Consider the following 19,250-nt stretch of genomic DNA (forward strand, 5'->3'; position numbering starts at 1 on the left):
CCCATTTTCTTGCAAATTTCAAGATTCCATTGTTTTTTTCTGCTGAGTAGTACTCCATTGTGTAAATGTACCACATTTTCTCTATCCATTCTTCGTTTGAGGGGCATCTAGGCTGCTTCCAGTTTCTGGCTATTACAAATAGTGCTGCTATGAACATCGTTGAACAGATGTCCTTGTTGTATGGATGTGCTTCTTTTGGGTATATGCCTAAGAGTGGAATTGCTGGATTTTGTGGTAGACTGATTCCCATTTTCTTGAGGCATCACCATACTTATTTCCAAGATGGCTGTACAAGTTGGCACTGTCACCAGCATGGGAGAAGTGTTCCCTTTTCTCCACATCCTCTCCAACATGAAATGTCATCTGTGTTTTTGATTTTGGCCATTCTGACAGGAGTAAGATGGTATCTCAAAGTTGTTTTGATTTGCATTTCCCTGATGGCTAAGGAAGTTGAACACTTTCTTAAGTGTCTTTCAGCCACTTTAGATTCCTCTATTGATAATTGTCTATTTATTTCTGTACTCCCACTTTTTTAAGCTTGTGATTGGTTGGTTGTTTGGAGACTAGCTTCGTTGAGTCGTTTGTATATTTTGGGTTCAGCCCACAGTCAGATATGTAGTTGGTGAATATCTTTTCCCAGTCTGTGGGCTGCTCTTTTGTCTTGCTGACTGTGTCCTTTGCCTTACAGAAGCTTCTCAGTTTCAGGAGGTCCCATTTATCAATTGTTGATCTCAGTGTTTGTGCTACTGGTTTTATGTTCAGAAAGCTGTCTCCTGTACCAATTAATTCAAGGGTATTTCCCACTTTATCTTCTAATAGATTCAATGTGCATGGGGTTATGTTGATGTCTTTGATCCATTTTGACTTAAATTTTGTGCAGGGTGAAACTCTTGGGTCTATCTCTAGTCTTCTACATGTCCATATCCAGTTATGCCAGCACCATTTGTTGAAGATGTTCTCTTTGTTTCAGCATATATATTTGGATTGTTTGTCAAAAATCAGGTGTTCATATGTGTGTGGGTTAATATCAGTGTTTTCAACAATATTCTGTTGGTCTACTTGTCTATTTTTGTGCCAACACCAAGCTATTTTCAGGACTATAGCTCTATAATAGAGCTTAAAGTAAGGGATGGTGATGCCTCCAGAAGTTCCTCTATTTTACAGGGTTGTTTTTACTATCCTGGGTCTTTTGTTTCTTTATATAATGTTGAGAAGTGTTGTTTCAAGGTCTGTGAAAAATTGTGTTGGGATTTTGATGGGGATTGCATTGAATCTGTAGATAGCTTTTGGCAAGAGTGACATTTTACATATGTTGATCCTACCTATCCAAGAGCATGGGGGATCTTTCAATTTTCTATGATCTTCTTTAATGTCTTTCTTCAGAGACTCAAAATTCTTATGGTACAAATTTTTCACTCTTTTGGTTGTTGTTACCCAGAGGTATTTTTTGTTGTTTGTGGCAATTGTTGTGACTTGTTTCTCTGGTTTCAGGACCAGGGTGTGTTTCTTTTGTGTCTGTTTCATAATACAAACAAAAAACACATGTGTGGGGGTCAGAGGACAAACATGGATGTTAGTTTTTATCTTCCATCTTTTTTGAGATGGGGCCTCATGGCTCTTCTTTGGATGCATGTGGTAGGTCAGCTGACTAACCAGTTCCCAGGATCCTCTTGTGTCCACTTCCTGTCTCCATATAGTAGGATTGATGGAGTTGTAGCCATTAGACCTACACTTAGATTGTTTGTGTGTGGGCTTTGGAAAATCAAACTTATGGACCAAATATTTATTTGTCAAGTGATTTTACCCATAAAACCATTTCACCAGATCTTCTCCCATTTTCTTTCTTGGATTGGAGACTAAAACTGAAGGCTCATCCCTATTAGGAAGGAATTGTACTACTGATCTACATGCCTAACCCTTTCTATTGCTTTTGTTGCAGTTGCAGTTTTTACTTTTGCTTTTATTGCAATTTCTAACTGATTTGCACAAGTTAAGATTAAATTTACTCAGTAGTTCAAGCAGGCTTTAACTTAGAATGCTCCTGCCTCCCAATGCAGCAGATATTACACACTTGAGCTATGAGGCCTAATTTAGAGCCCTCTGTTTTGTTGTTGTTCATAGAATTTTGTCCATTTGTTTTAAGCTGTAGAAAATATTTTTGGCATACGACTTAAAAATATTTAATTGGAAAGTAACAGTATTTTAAATTTATATAATGTGATGTTATGAAACACATACAATGTATAAATACAAATTGTAAGATCTTACATTAATGTAATTAATAATTATCTTCCCTCACAAATTTGTGGTAATAACTCTTCATAGTCATTTTTTTTACACTTTTCTTTTTTAACTACTTTATTCTATGTGTATGGGTGTTTCCACCTACAAATACATCTGAGCACTGTGTGCATGACTGTTACCTTGGAAGCCAGAAGATAGCATTGGATGCAATGAGACCTGAATTACAAGCAGAGGTGAGGCTCCATGTGAATGCTGGGAATTGGATCTGGGTCTCCTGCTTTAGCAACCTGTGCTATGAAACATGGAACCATTTCTCTAGCCCTACATTTTTCTTAATAAATTAAATCTAGTCACATTACACTTTTCAAATATATTACTTTTAGCCACCTTATATCTTGCTTCCACATAACATTTCCAAGCTGCTGGTAGCCACCATTAAACAACCATCCTCCAGGGGAACACCTTATAAACAATATACAGGTAAAACAACGTAAGTTTTATCTCTGTCTGATATTCATATATGACTTTTTGTTATCCTCTAGGCTCTAACACATTGCTACAAATTGTTGGCTTTCATCTTTTACAGGTATACAGCTGTTACAATATTCCTTTATGATCCTTATTGCTTTGTAAAGTTGGAAATGATAGTTCTCATTTCTTTTGTTTTTCTAGTAACTTGATTCTTTTTTTTTTCCTGAAGATTGGCAGTTTGGTTACTCTTTTCAAAAGAAGTATATGGTGGCTTTGTTGCTATTTTCTATTTTTTTCTATTTTATATCATTAGTTTCTGCCCTAATAGTCTTCCTAGCTTTTTTATGACATATGGTAGAACCGTCCAGGCATAGGTCCTCATATTCAGTTCCTCTACAATTTTGAATGTTAAACAAATCAGAAAACCTCACAAATCTCATGGGTATACATTTTAGATCTGCTCCACTCTTATTGCTGTCATTGCTATAATGTGAGTTCCCTGGTTCTTCTGTGTGTTCTGGGAAGACGTTCAGGATATATACTTATGTCTGCTGGCATGCATCCTTCACCTCTCCCTGTTCACACCTTTACCTGTGCTTTAGACATGTCTTCCTAAGTTATGATATGTTCTGAGACCTTGAAGATATAAACCCATGTCTTAAGGCCAACTGGTCATACTCTCCAGCTGTTAAAACTCATTCCACTTAGATCCAAAGAGAAAGAAATGTCATTTCTCATGGGTGCTGTCCCTGTGAGACACTGATGCTGTGACATTTCATTCTAAGTTCCAGGGACAACTTCAAAGATGGTCAATTGAACTGGGCTAATGGACACTGTTTTTAGTACTCTTCATAAACATACAGATGCCCTGCTGGGAACCAAGCTCTTAACTGACTGCCCTTGGGTTTTCTTATACCATTAGGGAGGACTATGTGACTCATATCCTAGGATTCCCTTATTCTCCCATAAGTAAATACTAGTTGTTCTATACAGGAAATAGAACAGGCTTCAGAGCCCTTAAGCATAAGTCAGAGACAATTCTGCTGGATTCTCTCTACCTTCATGATTCTCAGTAGGTGCCAACTGGTACTTATTCATTGTTCTCTGCTTCTTTATTCTCTTTTTAGCTATATAATTTTTACATTCCAATCCCAGTTCCTCCTCCCTCCTCCTTTCCCATCTTCTCCTTGGATAATATAAGGCCTCTGCTAATCAGGTTTACTAAGTCTGTCACATCATCTCATTGTGGCAGGACCAAGGAACCTATCCATCCACCCACAATCTTTTCCTAGTCTGAACAATGTACCACTCTATATAGAATGTGTTCCACCATGTCAGTTTTACATTTGTGTTATATTCAATAGAAATTAAGCTGGAAAATATAGAAGCAGAATAAAAGTCATATATTAAAAGACTTGGGAAAACACTGGAGAGGCAGAAAGAAGAAATACATACATACATGCATACATACATACATACATACATACATACATACATGTTCAATGGTTGAACATGGTCAAAACTCTAATTGATGATGTGTTTTAATTATATTGTTGACTCGATCTGGAGTACAGAGGGTATACAGCACTCACAGAGCATCTCCACTCAGTCTAGCTGTGCCTCCTCAATGACTATGTAGTAAGTGGCTGCCATATTTGGCAAATCCAATGGTAAGCTTATCTACAAAACCTTAAACAGGTGACTAATTTTCTGTCAATTCTTATCTCCTTTCTTTTATCCTTCTGTCTTTCTTCATTTTTCATTATTTCTTTTGTTTGTGGATATGAAACATTTCTAATATATGAAAAACTTGAGATGTATCTACAATAATATTTGTGTTAGTTTCTAGAAGCTGGGACAAAGATTCCAATGAGAAAAACTGAGGAACTGAAAAAGGGAGAGATTCTGAGGGTGCAGTCAATGTTCATGCCAATTAAAAACACAAGTCCCATCATGAAGAGGACAAGACGTCATTCATTCTAGATCCAAACATGAATGATCTATGATACAGGTACTGATTTTCGCAAATTCTGTTTTCCAGCAAGGCAGAAGTTTCATGAAATTTTCATAGAAACATAATGAAGAAGGATATACATGAAAACACTTTTAAAACACTTTGGTAAAAGCCCTGTGAATGTAGGTGCCAGTGGGGAGGCCTGAAGAGGCTATGGGACCACTTACAGTGAAACCAGTGTTTATCCCTAGCTTAAGGAGGGATACTCTCTCCACTCAGATAAATTGAGGGGAGTCTAGGCCCTGCCCCAAATGATATGACAGACTTTGAAAAAAAATCCCCCATGGAAAGCCTCACCCTCCCTGAGATTTGGATGGTGGTTTGATGAGGGGGTCAGTGGAGGACTTGGGAGGACAGGAGGGAGAGGAAATTGGGATTTTTATGAAAAATGACTGTTTCTAAACTAAATGAAATCAATTAAAATAAAATAAAATACTTTGATGAAATGCGGGGTATATGGGTTAGATCAAAGTGTGGAGAGCCTAAGGATGCTGGTCATGCACACCTTTAGTCTCAGCACTTGGGAGGCAGACACAGGTGGATATCTGTGAGTTCAAGGGCAGCTGGTTTACAAAGGGTTTACAAAGGTTTCACGACAACTCGCAAAGCAATACAGAGAAACCCTGTCTCGAAAAACGAAACAAAAATGTGTGGAGAACCATTTCATAGGTCGTCGACATAGTAGAAACAAGTCTTTGTCAGCTAGTACATTTCAAATTGTTTTCATTATTATTACAAGTGTTTTGTATCAGACAAAATGGTGGGCAAAAGTGGCATGATGGTTTGAGTGGGAAAATATCTAGAGGATCATGTATTTGAATACTTTGTCATTAGGGAGTGGCACTGCTTGGGAAGGACTAGGAGGTGTGACCTTATTCAAGTGGGACTGGCCTTGTTAGAAGAGTATGTCACCAGGGGTTGTCTGTGAGGTTTAGTAGCCCAATCTAAGTTCAGTATCTCTCTTTCCGCTGCCAGCATATGTTCATATAGAACTCTTGTTTTCACCCAAACCATGTCTACCAGTGGACTGCCATGCACCCCACTATGAGTATAATAGACAAAACTTTTTTTAAGACTTGCCATGCTCCTGGCATCTCTTAAAATAGAGCTCTAAGACAAATGGCTACTTCTTTGGTTAAAGATAATCCAAGATAAATTGTTATTAGGCCCTGTACCTATGTTATCCCAAGCTTTCCAAAAATCAGTGAAGTTTTAATCCATTAATCAGCCTTGCAGAATGCCCAATGAAGGTGTAGCTTCCTTCTGGGAACATCTGTTCACAGTTGCTTAGCCTGTAACCTTGGGCAGAAAATTTCAATGGCTGGAGTAAGTTACTGACAAACTTCTTCATGACATGATTTGCAGAAATCAAAGGAAAGAAATGCAGGAAAGACAAGGGAAAGATGTAACTCTCCAGACACATTTCCAGTGATCTATTTCCTCAAACTAAGCCCAGGATATAAAGAACCCATATCCCCACAAAAAAGCACCATTATCTGGGGCACCAGGCATTAACCACATGAGCCTGTGGGGACTTTTGGTGATCAAACTGTAAAATTGGCCACACACTCCACACTTAGAGTTCACATTTGTTAGCCATTTTATAACTCTGTCTTAAAACTTATCAACCAGCTTGTCCAACATTTATCAATTTTTAGCATTTTGTTTTTAATGCCTGTTTTTAATCAGATGTCTGTGGGACCTAGCCAGATTGTAAAGCATTGTGTGCAACCATGCAGAACTTATTTTGGATTCCCAGCACCAATATTAAAAGTCAGATTGTGGAGGCCTGTGTCTGTAAACCCAACTATGGGGAACATGGAGACAAGTCAATCCCTGGGATTTGTTGACTTTACAGAGAGGGAGAATCAGTGAACTCCACTGTGAGACCCTGTCATTAAATAAATAAATAAATAAATAAATAAATAAATAAGAATGATTAAGGATGATATTCATATCAACATCTGGCCTATACACTACATATGCTACACACCATTTGGAGTCCATTCCCTAGGTAACATGAAATTACCTTAAAAAAATTCAAAACAAAACAATGACAAAAATTTGGAGTTGGGAAAGGCATGCTAATCTTGTGAGATTAAATACCTTTGAGGGAACGGGTGACCCAGTCAAGGGAGATGGTGAAAAAGAGATGCGAGAATGGCCAGCGAAACTCCAGAAAACCCTTGTGGGCCAGTGTATCTCAAGGAGGCTCCTGGAAGGGAGGAAAAGACAAAGTCCTAGGGTCAGAGCTGGAGGGGTCACCGAGGGTGAGGGGGGCAGACCTGCAACGCTCTAGCAGCCGATTCCCCTAGACTGGACAACACCATATCCACTCTCCAATCCCCACATGACGCCCTCCCAGATGGGACCACACCTACCCGACATCTGCTGCCTCTGCTCTTGCACTCACTGTCTCTCATCTACACACACAGGGGGCTGTGGCGGCCACAGCAGCATCGAGGGGCACAGGCATACCTCGGATTCCTACCCAGACACGCACCACCGACCCACTGCTGCCTCCAGAGAGCCGACCAGCCTGTTGGCGCCCTGCATACATGGCACCACATGCACAACCTCTGACACCACGTCCAACCTCGCTTGCAATAGTTCCACATGGGCTGGGAACCGAGGAGGCTCATGGAGCAGAGGCTGCCGAGGCCGCTACGGGGACAAAGGGCAGTTGGTAGTGGAGCATCGGGAAGAAGCCAAGGGAAAGGTGTGAGCGGACATCAGTCAGGGTGCAGACGGGAGACGATGACAACGACCAAACACCACCACCATGGCACCCAACACACACCTGAACTTAGGGAGACGGAGGGCCCCTGAGAGGCCCTGCAAGCTAATCCCTGAGCTGTGCGACCCCCAACGGCGCAGGGAGGGTGGGGATCATTGATCCTAAAGCGATTCTCAGATAGGTGTAGCCACTGGGAGGATCCCGGGGCTGCAAGTGTATTCGAAGTGTCGATGATAAATGTCCTGCAATTACATTAATTATTGCAGCTAGCTGCATTCTTAATTGACGCACGAGTGATGCATCTCTAAGAGTCATATCACCATTTCGGATGTGGGAAGAGACGAACTTTATCCAAGGTTAGCTGACTGCGGCACGGTCCCCACCACCACCCATTACCAAAGACACCTCCAATGGACACAGGAGGGAAGGGCAGGATGGAGTAGGGGTTCGCCTCAGGCCAGCCAGCGAGACAAAGAAGAAAGAGACAACACAAACTAAAGAGAATGTCAGGACAGGAAAAAGATACGGAATGACATGGGGCCCATGAATAGTGATGCACTGGGCAAGCCAGGAGTGGGGTGAGCACAATGGGCGACAAAGGGGATGTCCCAGCCCAGACCACAGTGAGAACCGGTAACAGCCTCATACACGGAAGGAACATGAATTCGAGGGAACCGCCACCAGATGGCCCCCACATGGGCTTTCCACCCTCCCTCGACCCCGACCCCCCTCTGGGTCTTTAGACCTATGAACCGGAAAGCCATAGCCAGGTACCCGTGACAACACCCAATACCACAGGCCATGCACACACAACACAGGCTTCACCAACACCACCACTCCACCTCCCCTCCAAGCACAACAGAACCCTGGGTGTGCCTCCCGGTGAGAAGAAGCGATACATAAGTTTGGCAGCAGAGGCCCCCTGGATCTCTCTTGTTAATGATCCCTGCAAATTTTACTTCCTCTAGGTAGTCATGTTTGACTGTCTTCTCAGCACTCAGCCAGGGCCATGGGCCAACCCCAGCAGGGCCGATCTGAGGGCCTCACTAAATCATCCAATTGTAGGGTGGGCTGTGTGTACACAGGGCAGGGATTTAATCCACACAATCTTGTGACCCGCACTTACTGGGAATTCCTTGTTCATGGGGAATAATTGTAATCCCCAGTCCCCATCAACGGGTTACCCAGGCCTGCCAGCATATAGTAGGCACATTCTGAGCCAGCCAGTGTAGTGTGTGTTCAGTCCAGACATCTAAGGCCATCACAGACCTGTTATTTCTCTATCGGGTGGTTGAATGCCACTTGTCCCTCTAAGAAGTTGGGGGATGCTGACAGCTCAGGGTGGCTTAACTAGTTAGCATGCCAGAGTCTCCTTCCTTATCAGAACTAACCAGACAAATCGATCCACCAACTAAGAACCGCCATGCACCATCACCCACGGAATTGAGAAACTGTCAATTAAAATTAAACTGTCAATCCTGTCCATATCCGGACTGGGTGATGTTTCCCATGTTGAGTCAAATTAAGCCATAGGCTCCACTCCTAGTGGTGCCCTTCCACCAATTACTTGAAGTTTCTGCTTTGCAACCATATTCCCTCCAGAACCCAAAGACATAAGTTTCCTGGAAGCTGTCTGGGGATCAAGGGAATAACGCCACTGCATCCACAGTCAGCATCATTTATGGTGGGAATTACGACAGTGTCTGATCATCCTTGAAACGCCGACTGGCTTTCTTGATTAATGAAAACATTCTTGGCAAATGCTTTTCCTCTGGTCCGTCTTGAACCAGTCAAGAATTTCAACTTTAGTGACACAATACGAATGCCCCCAAGCATCCCTCTTAATTATGGCCTCAGTTCTGAAAACCAACAAAATAGAAACATGCCATCTGCCAAAAATTCCGCATTGATGTTTACAGCTCAGAGCAGATACTGCACACAGTTTGTACCTCCATTTTTTCTCCTTTTCCATCACCCCCCGGTGCCAGAAATAGATCATGGTTTCCTTCCGAGTACCTCATGATTGCTTTTTAATACATGGGCAAATGATGTGGGGCCTCAGGTTGATACTTTTTTCTGTATACGCATACAAAGATAAAAGAATTTTGGTGCTCCGCATCAAAGTGGCTTGAATTACAAGGCAAGCTTTCAAAGGAGTATTTTTACATACTGTATATTGGTCATGCTTAGGTGTCTTGGTCTCTTTAAACATTAGATCCAGTACTCAGCATATTTTGTTACTAAAAGGCTTCTTTATATCTGGAAAATAAAGGACAACATTCAGAGGTCAAGAGACCAATTTTCACTTACAATGTGAGTTCTGGGAATTGAACTCAGGTCCACAAATTTGGTGGCAAGTGTCTTTAGACATCAAGGCATCACACAGACTCCATTTTCTTTTTCTTTATTAATTAGTTTTTCCATATTCTCTGTTCTCTACTTTACAATATTAATTACAGAAACATATTTGAGTTATGGGTATGGTGGGTTGTGTCTTCTAGGATTTGTAAGGCTGGTGCAGGATTGCAATCTGAAGTCAATTTAGGGCATGTCTTGGTTTCCAGGCCAGGCTACAACACAGAAAAAGGAGGTCTCAAATAACCAAAAATATGTATTTGATTTCCAGACCTTTTTTCTCCTCTTGCTGTCTTTAATGCTTTAATTTTCTAAATTATATGGAATGTTCTAGATTGAGTTCCAAATGAGAAATAAACATCCTTAGCTGGCAGGATGTATCAGATGGATAATGGTGCTTACTCACAAATATGAAGATTTGATGTATGTCAGGGCCCACATGGTAGAAAGAGAAATTGACTGCTGAAAATTGTCCTAAAACAAACACAAACAGACACACACAGACACCCCACACACACACACACACCAGCAGCAGCAGCAAATATGTTGAACTTTTTAAAAATCAAGTTGAATAGATTGACTTTGTTCTACACTTCATAAGTGAGAGTATTTTTACTATCTGCCCCTTGGAAACAAGTGACTTGAGTGTAATGATATCATCACATATCTATGGATTCTTCTTTACTTCTTTGCTGAATAGAGGTATTTCAATCTTTGTTGGCTTGTGATTGGGATCTGTAAGTATTTATTTAGCACATTTGCAAGCATGTTGCCTTGAGATACTGAAAACTCCAGCCCTTTAATTGTCAGTGGTTTCCTTTTCTAGGCATGTGCCCGGGCAGGCCTCACTTCACTGATAGCATGTCTTCTTTCTTTAACTGACCTGAGTACCCCACTAGGAATCTGATGATGACTGTTCCTACATTTGTGTCCATCCAAGAATGGAAGGATTCTGGGCTGGATTCTCTGAGAGAATCAGCTCAGTTGTCAAGAAAACCCATTCTTCTGTTCCTGAAGCCTACCTCTTCTGTCTTCCTCCTGGCTGCCTCTTGCATAGTTTTTGGACACCACTACTGGGAAATACCTGCAGGCCTTTCCAGAAATTTCATTTCCGAGTTTATGCACTGATCTACTAGACTCCTATGCACTATACCCTCTAGTAATTAAGTATAAAGTTCTGGAGCCAAGAATGTGAGTTTGGACATCTATAGTCAAATTGTATAATATGTTTCCCATTTTAAGTTCTGTGGAAAAGTTATTGATAATTCTGGATGGTCTGTTGATTAAATGCATACCCGTTAATTACGGTCTACACATAAAAGTCAGGATAAGAGTAATTTTTGATAGATCAGAATACAAAAATTATTTATGTACTGTGACCACTAGGTGGTGCCACCAATCAATGAAAACAATGTGGTTTTCTGACAATCAAGAATCACCCACACCCTTGAGTTGCACATGAATGAATTTGTGTACATATACAACTTGTGTGCATACATAAGTAAGGGTCTAATTAGTCCTCATAGTACAACAATGGTGTTAAAGTGTCTATGTACATAAAAAGTCATGCACAGCTGGTGGGCACTGCATGGAGGGAGCAGACAAGGGAGAGGAAGTTAAGGATAACTGGTATGATGATAATGATGAAAACAAAGTGGAAGCACAAGTAATACCAGAAGTAAAAATTTCAGGAAAAGAAAAAATAGCAGAAAAGAGAAAAGAGAAAAAGGGCAGCAGAAGAAAAGGCAAGAAGAAATTAGAAAAAGATTAGAAGAGCCTGAAGAACATAAAGTGCTAACACCTGAAGAGCAATTAGCAGATAAACTTCAGCTAAAGAATCTGCAAGAAGAAACAGACCTTGAATTACCAAAAGAAACTTTTGGTGTTAATAATACTGGTTCTGGAATAGATGCTATGAACCCATTTTCACAGAATTTGGAAAATTACTAAAAGATAAAATTACACAATATGAAAAATCACTGTATTATGCCAGTTTGTTTTTGTTTTTGTTTTTGTTTTTGGAAGCCTTAGTTCGAGATGTCTCTATTTCATTGGATATTGATGACTTGACGCTTTGCAGTGAAAAACAGAAACAAGCAAAGCAAAGCCAAAGAAAAGAATAAAAGTGTGTTTCCTGGAGGTGATTAAAGGCCACCATGAAAGACAATCTGGCTGATTATGGTGGATATGATGGAGGATATGCACTAGAATATGAAGACTTCATGTGACCTTTTAACTTCTCCTGGTGTCTTCTTTCTGTTGCCCACAATCCCTTCAAGATGGAGCACAACTTCCTTTTCCTTTCAGTTTTGCCAAATGCTACAATCAGAAATGCAGTATCTTTTGTGCTGGTTATTTAACCCCTTGAAACTCAGGTGCTAATGAACAAATGAGGGAACTTGGATCTTTTGCCAAGGGGTTAAAATGGGAAATCTCAGTTGCAAATAAATCATAGTTTAAAAACAAAACAAACCTAATAATGTTATCATTGTTGCTATTTGATTCCATAGCAGCAGTCACTAAATTGTAAACAAAGGCAGCAACATGACAAAATATTGGGTAGTATTTACCAGCAAGATTCAGTAACACAGCCTTAACCATACCCCCTTGAACTACTTCATAACTTGTCAAGAAAAGCAGTTTACAGCAAGCTAGGTCATATGGGATGTACCTGGTATTAAAATTGCTTTGTCTTAAAATAGAGCTGAGGATATTAAAAACATGTCGTGAAGAAGACTACTTATCTCAGAGTGAACACATTGTGCTGAAAAATACTAGTTAGATACTTAAGATTTTAATGACCAAAACACTTCAACTTTGAACCTGAAGAATGCAATCCTCTCTATTAGTACAGAAGAAGTTGAGGATGCTCCAGTGCTCCAGTGACTGTCTAGTTATTGATCAGCTATTTCTAATGGTTGAGCACTTCAAATTGGGGAGGTTATTGTGTCTATTTTGCCTGATTCAAGTGTCTGAGAAACAAATCATGTTGTAGTCTGCACTGGAAAAACTTAACAGGGTTGTGGCATTTCCTTTTCTTTATAAAACATGCTGACCAAACTGTACTTACCTGGCAAATTGTTATTTTAACAATTATGACATCTGCAATATTTTATAAAGCAAATAATTTAATAAAAAGGGGAAAAGTGGCTGATAAGAATAGACGGAAGGAACATTGTTTTTTTTAAATGCTTGGAGTTATGCGTAGCCTTGAGTGAATACCTGCTTGGCATGGACCACAGGTTTCCTCTTCATTAAAATGACTTGGGTAGTAGAAACTTCTAAAAATGTCAAGAGACATCAAGGTCCCAAATACACTTTGCAAAAAATGGTAGAGACCATGAATTGAAAGTAAATGTTGTTCTCAGCAGAAGCATAAGAATGAGTGAGAAACAGCACAATTCAGGGTGACTCACTAGAATAGAATGTCATCTATCTATACTTTCCCAGTGGACTCTCTGTGAGAACCAGTAAGGATGGGGAGAGGTAAATGACAATGACAAACACATGAGATTTCTGTGGTGAGAAAGGGGACTAGAAGTCTGATGGATTGATTCCTCTCTGGAGTGTCCATCACACCCATTTCTCCTTCATCACCATACTTAGCCAAGCCCTCGGGTTCTTCCCTTCTCTATTAACAACATCCTGCATTCTGCCTGCTACAGAACTTCCCATTCTGCATCTTCAGAAGAACTTTACAGCTTAGTCAATGATGAATGAGGAACAATTGAGGTAGAAATCTATACTACATAAAAGGTAACAATGCTGCTCATGTATCCTGTATTCCTAATGAAAGTGTTAGGACAGTCTCCTTGCACTCACTTATGGAACATTTAAAGGAAATGCAAGATAAGCAGTTATGATTGCAATGGCCTCTGGTGTAGGTTTTTAAACTTTTTTGTCTCTTTTGTACTTTGTACTCTTCGAGCAGCCCGACAGCCATCTCCCAGGGAAATAACACAAGGGCTAATTCTTTCTTAGGAATGCCTTGCTTTAGCTTGGCTTATTTCTAGCCAGCTTTTCTTAATTATCCAATCTACCTTTTTCCTTTGGTCTTTTACCTTTCTTCATTTATTTTTTCCTTATTCTGTGCCTGGCTGTGTGGCTGTCCTCATTTTCTCCCTTCTCCTCTCACTGCTAGATATCTTTATTCTCATATTTCCTACCAATCTCTATGCCTGCCAGCCCAACCTATCCTTTCTTTTTCCTGACCATTGGCCATTAAGCTATTAGAGGAAACAGGTGTTTTAGACAGAGAATGTAACACAGCTTCACCAAGTTAAAGAAATATAATATAAAGGAATGAAACACATCCTTTCATTATCAAAACAAATGTTTCAAAGGATAAACAAACATTACAAATAATATTCCACATCACACATGGAGCATCAACTCCCACGCCCATTTGTTGATGCTGGAGATGGAAATACTCCAGGATTTGTGCTTCTTGTTTGCATCTCTCTATTTCTATTTGCTACAGTTAAGACATTTACTCCCAAGTATTTGCTTCCCTATTGCCATTATGAGGATGCATCCAGATTGCTGGAGGATCTTAGAAAAAGGGTGGGCTAGAATAGGAGAGTGTATGATTTGCTCTCTTGTCTACTGAGATGTTTGACCACATTGCTACTGTAGTTCTCTTAGGCATTTGAGAAACTGGAAATTTTCCTAGATGCATGACTTTGGGCCCAGCTCTCTCTTCGCAGGCTCACTGGGGTCTTGATCATGCAATAGGCATAGAGGTGATCACTATTGATTGTCCCTGAGAAGAAAATTTGGATTACAAAATGGTAATCCCTGCTCTGCCATTTTGTGCTATCTTTATCATGATTAACTGGCAACAATCCTGGTCAGGGGTGTATGCTCTATGACTATACCTGTAAAATGGATTGTCATTACACAGTGCAGAGGAAGTAGGATTTGTGAGACAATGCATGTCTTTTTGCAATACACAGAAACACTATTTCTTAAGATTCCATTTTTCATAAACCGGGTGAAAGGAAGGCAGATAACCAGATTCCTTTTTAGATGTGGTTGAGTCCCAGGAAGCACCATGTAAGTGTGGGCTTGGGCCAGGCTCCCACTCTGATACTTCTCAAGTTATAGTATTGTGGCCTCTTGCCTTGTCAGTGAACCTGAAGTGGTGATCACAAACTTGGGCTTGTTTTCAGATGCAGACATGACCCACCCGAACATAGAGAAGGTGCTGGCTCCTTCTCTCTTGGCTTCCAGAAATCAGAGGAAGTGCAGAGACTGCATCTTCTGGAGCATGAATGCCTCAGTAGTTTTTTAATCTTACCTGTTTAATTTTTTCTCTAACAAAAACCTATTTTTTATTGAGTGAAAGAATGATTCTGCAAGCGTTTAAGGCAGGCTAAATGCTGTGGCTGAGGAAGTGGTAGCTGTGAGTCACAGAATTTAGTCACAATTCGATGACAGGATTTTCACACATTTCTGAGCCAATTTACAGGCACCTCCAAAAAGGCATTGAAGTATTCAGGGAAGAGAATCATGGCCATGTCCAGTAACCTCACTGGTGGAAAATCAAGCTGTACCTGAAACTGTGAAGGAAAGGTACAGATGGCAAGGAAGACAGACCCTGAACCTGCAAGAAGATTTCCAGTGAGGCAGAACACATTACCAGTAGACAAACTAATAGAGAAAGTTGATGGAAGGACCTAATGAAACCTTCTTTAATGAAAAAATCACTACAAGAAACTCATGACTATTGGCAAAGGGAGAATTGTTTTTGCCTGACATGATCATGTTTGTTTAGCTTAAGCAAAGTGGTCTTCCCTGTTATCTTATAAAGAAAAGAAATAACAAATGGACTCAGTAGCTCATATTTAAACCTTTATATTTCATTTGGCTTAATCTCTTGCTCACCTCATTTTTAATTTGGGGTCCTACATTCACTGCAAACACCAAACTGTTTCCAAGTCACCTGGCAAAGCAGGTCTAGTGCTTTGACAAAAGAAGTCACTGAGTGTCCCCGAAAGATCACAACATGTTCTCAGTGGCCTAAAAGTACATACTCTGTGAGTGCAGGAAAACTTTGTTTCTTAATTTGTATTTGTCTGGACCTTCCCAGTATACTATTACTGTTACTCAAAAGAAATAATATCTTCACTTAAACACACATAATTTCTCCATACTTCTATAGGACTGAAGATGTATCATGAATTTAACTAATCTGAACTCAAAATTCTTAATTCCAACTGAAGAAAGGAAACCTCCATTCCAATGATCATGTAATTGTAAGAAAAAATGACAGTTGTTAGCAGATTTTACATTTGCTGCAATACACAATCAATAATTTAGACAACATTAGCAGATAAAAGTTACTGGATTATAATATATATTACACTGAGATCACAACTGTAATACCAGCTCTTGTAATGTAGCAGTATTTCTCCAAGTGTGAGATCAGTCTGATCTATATAGATGAAATCCAGGACAGCTACCCAGCAAACTGAGCTCAAATATACCCATTAATTGGTTAATTTAAATTTTTAAAGCAGGGCAACTTTAATTTTGCCAAAATATTTATAGAATTTGTGACAAAATATAAACTTCCTTAAACAAAGTTTCAATCATATCCACAAGTAGAGCTTGAGTTTTCATTCAAAAATAGAATACATGAAACAAAACACATATTAAAAAAAGAAGTCACCTCATAGGACAATTATCATTCTTTGAGAAAAACACAGATGAAGTAAAAACTAATACAAAATATTTATTAACCAAAGGTCTTAATCTGTTTACTGAAATCATACCGAAAACAAATATTGCCATATATCAAACACAGCTTTCTAAGGAAGGGAAAAGCTCAGTGTTGCAACAACTGCCTGGCATGAGCCCAGCATGGGTTTACTCTGAAATATAATTGTCTAGAGCAATGGGGAATCTATGATATGCAAAAATCATTGTTCTAAAACCAAATAAACTTTTTGAAAGGAATGCTGAGTAATAATGAGGATTTAAATTAATTCATTAGACAGGGGACAAAAGGACAAAACCAAACATAATTTACACAAGTCTGAATGAAAAACAAGAGTACTTTTCAACTATAAATCAAAACCTATGCAGGATGAAAAGTGAACAATATTTACAGAATTTACATACATAAGTCATAAGATGGACAGCAGCTTTGCTGGGGGTAATAGCATCAAGCCACCTTGGCCACCTAAAGAGCAACTCACAAAATAAGGAAACCTGGCCAAAAATGTTTAGCCAACATGTGTTACTATCACTTTTTAAAACACAACCAACATTAACATTATATGGTCATATAAAAAACATCTCAACCAGGTGTGCCAGAATAAAATTTAAACTCAGGTATCTGGAGTCAGAGGCAAACATACCTCTGAGCTTGCAGCCACCATTCTCTATTCATCAGTGCCAGGCCCACCAAGGATACACGTTGAGACCATTTCCAAGAACGTCAAGAAAGGCCAAGTATTCTGAATTAAGCCTTCATTCCCATCACATAGGAGTCAGAGGCATGAGGTTCTGTCTGTTAGTTCAAAATCAGGGCATGAGGGTTATATATAAAGAATGTGTCAGAAATTAAAACAAGGTCTATTTTTATTACACCAGAATATTAAAATCTTTTATTACTTCAAAGTAAAGAGTCTGTCATTGTCCCCAATAGTTGCAGCTTTTTCATTGATCCATTTTCTTAAAGATTTATTTATTGTGTTTACAGTGTTCTGTCTACATGTATGCCTGCAGGCCAGAAGAGGGAACCAGATCCCATTACAGATGGTTGTGAGCCACCATGTGGTTGCTGGGAATTGAACTCCAGACCTCTGGAAGGGCATTCAGTGCAATTAACCTCTGAGCCATCTCTCCAGCTCCCCAATGGTTGCAGTTTAATATGGTGATAATAGAGACTCAAAATCATTCTTCTGTGGCACTGATATTAAATGGAAAATATGTTATTCATCTTCTCCTCAGGAATCAATATATATTCAAAGTTTATACTTTGGAAATATGTATTTTATATTAAAAAAGACTAGACATATTAGGTCAGAATTTGTCAGAACATGCTGCTGTATCACACAAATGATCAATAACAAATTAAAAAAAATCAGTCCTGTGTAATTTGAACATATATCCTAAGTGTTCTTTAGGGTTTTGAAAGTGTGTTTGTGGGTGTATGTGTGTGTATGTGTTTTTCTGTGCACATTTGTATGATATTTGTAATTGTGAGTGTGGTATTGTGATTTATATGATATGTCTAATTTTGTTTGTTTGTATTTTATGTGTATGTATTAATATTTATGTGTGTTTTTGCAAAGGATGTGTATATGTGATAGGGGGATTTGTGTTTATGTGTATATTGTGTTTGTATTTGTGTCTGTGTATGATAGATGGGTGCGTAATTTGTGAGTGTGTGTACATAGTATACCTCACATGTAGTGGCCAAAGGGCAACTTTCATGACTTGATTATCTCTGGCATTCTCAGGAACAAGCTTATTGCATTTGTACAGGAACAGTCTTTGACCTGGTGAGTCACAAATACATGTATAGAAATTTTATAAAATAATGGGAGGCACCTAAAGTCAATGCAAACATACTGTGCAATGTGGTTGCTTTTCAAACCTACAAGAAGTAAATAAAGTTTAATATTGAACCTGCTTAGGTCAAGTCCATGGTTGACAGGATTTTAGTTTTGAAAGCAATTTTTACAAGAGCAACAGTAGCTACTATTAACCAAACTCACATTGTACACTGCTCTATATATTTACTTACAATAGTTTGAAACTTCTCTATGGTTAATATTACAGAAAAGCCTCTATAATTACACTCATTAGTATAGGCAGGTGACTGGGAAATCCTTAAACTTTAAAATATACAGAATATACGTATTAGCAAATAACCCCTGTAGTGTGAAGATTCCTCATGATGCCAAGTAGAGAGTTCCTCCTTCTGTGAAACTTCAGAGCTACAAATTACAAATATCAACATTAAACCATTTTTATTTGAAATTCCATTTTCTAAGATCCATCTCCTAACTGCTAGGACATATTTTTCCAAGCCCGGCCAACAAGGTGCCAAGGCAGGCCCTCCACTGGATTCACCTCAGTCCAGACTCCACCCTTAAAATGCTCATCATTGGAGGATCCACCCCGGTGAGCACTAAAAGCCCCAACCTCAGGATTCACCCTTGGGTCTCTGGTTTTCTATTCCCCTCTGGGCCAACCAGGAATGATATGCTCAGGTGAAACATGGATTTATTAATTCCTTGTAATTGAATTACCTCATTGACAACCGTGGGTTTCCAATTTCATTTCCACTCACCAGGATTTTTATACATAACATGGAGGCTTTGCTCTTGGGATCACTTAGTTTTCTACAGCCACTTTTGTAACTGATCCATGAGGCTGTGACACAGGGAGTACAGGAGGGCAGAGCCCAGCCCA

At 39.5% G+C, this 19,250-nt stretch overlaps 1 protein-coding gene and 1 pseudogene across 1 annotated transcript in view; both read left to right on the forward strand.

Annotated features, from left to right (window-relative positions):
* The window catches only part of LOC113838797 (aphrodisin-like), a 31,834-nt gene extending 24,380 nt beyond the window's left edge, over positions 1-7,454 (forward strand). Inside the window, 1 exon segment of the mRNA XM_035453762.1 lies at positions 7,165-7,454. Within this exon segment, the coding sequence (XP_035309653.1) occupies positions 7,165-7,454 (290 nt within the window).
* Positions 7,455-8,053: 599 nt separating this feature from the next.
* Positions 8,054-12,049, forward strand: LOC100755940 (annotated as a pseudogene).
* The last annotated feature ends 7,201 nt before the right edge of the window (positions 12,050-19,250 follow it).

This window comes from Cricetulus griseus, unplaced genomic scaffold (assembly GCF_003668045.3).
Source record: "Cricetulus griseus strain 17A/GY unplaced genomic scaffold, alternate assembly CriGri-PICRH-1.0 unplaced_scaffold_2, whole genome shotgun sequence".
In the NCBI taxonomy this organism is placed as follows: Eukaryota; Metazoa; Chordata; class Mammalia; order Rodentia; family Cricetidae; genus Cricetulus; species Cricetulus griseus.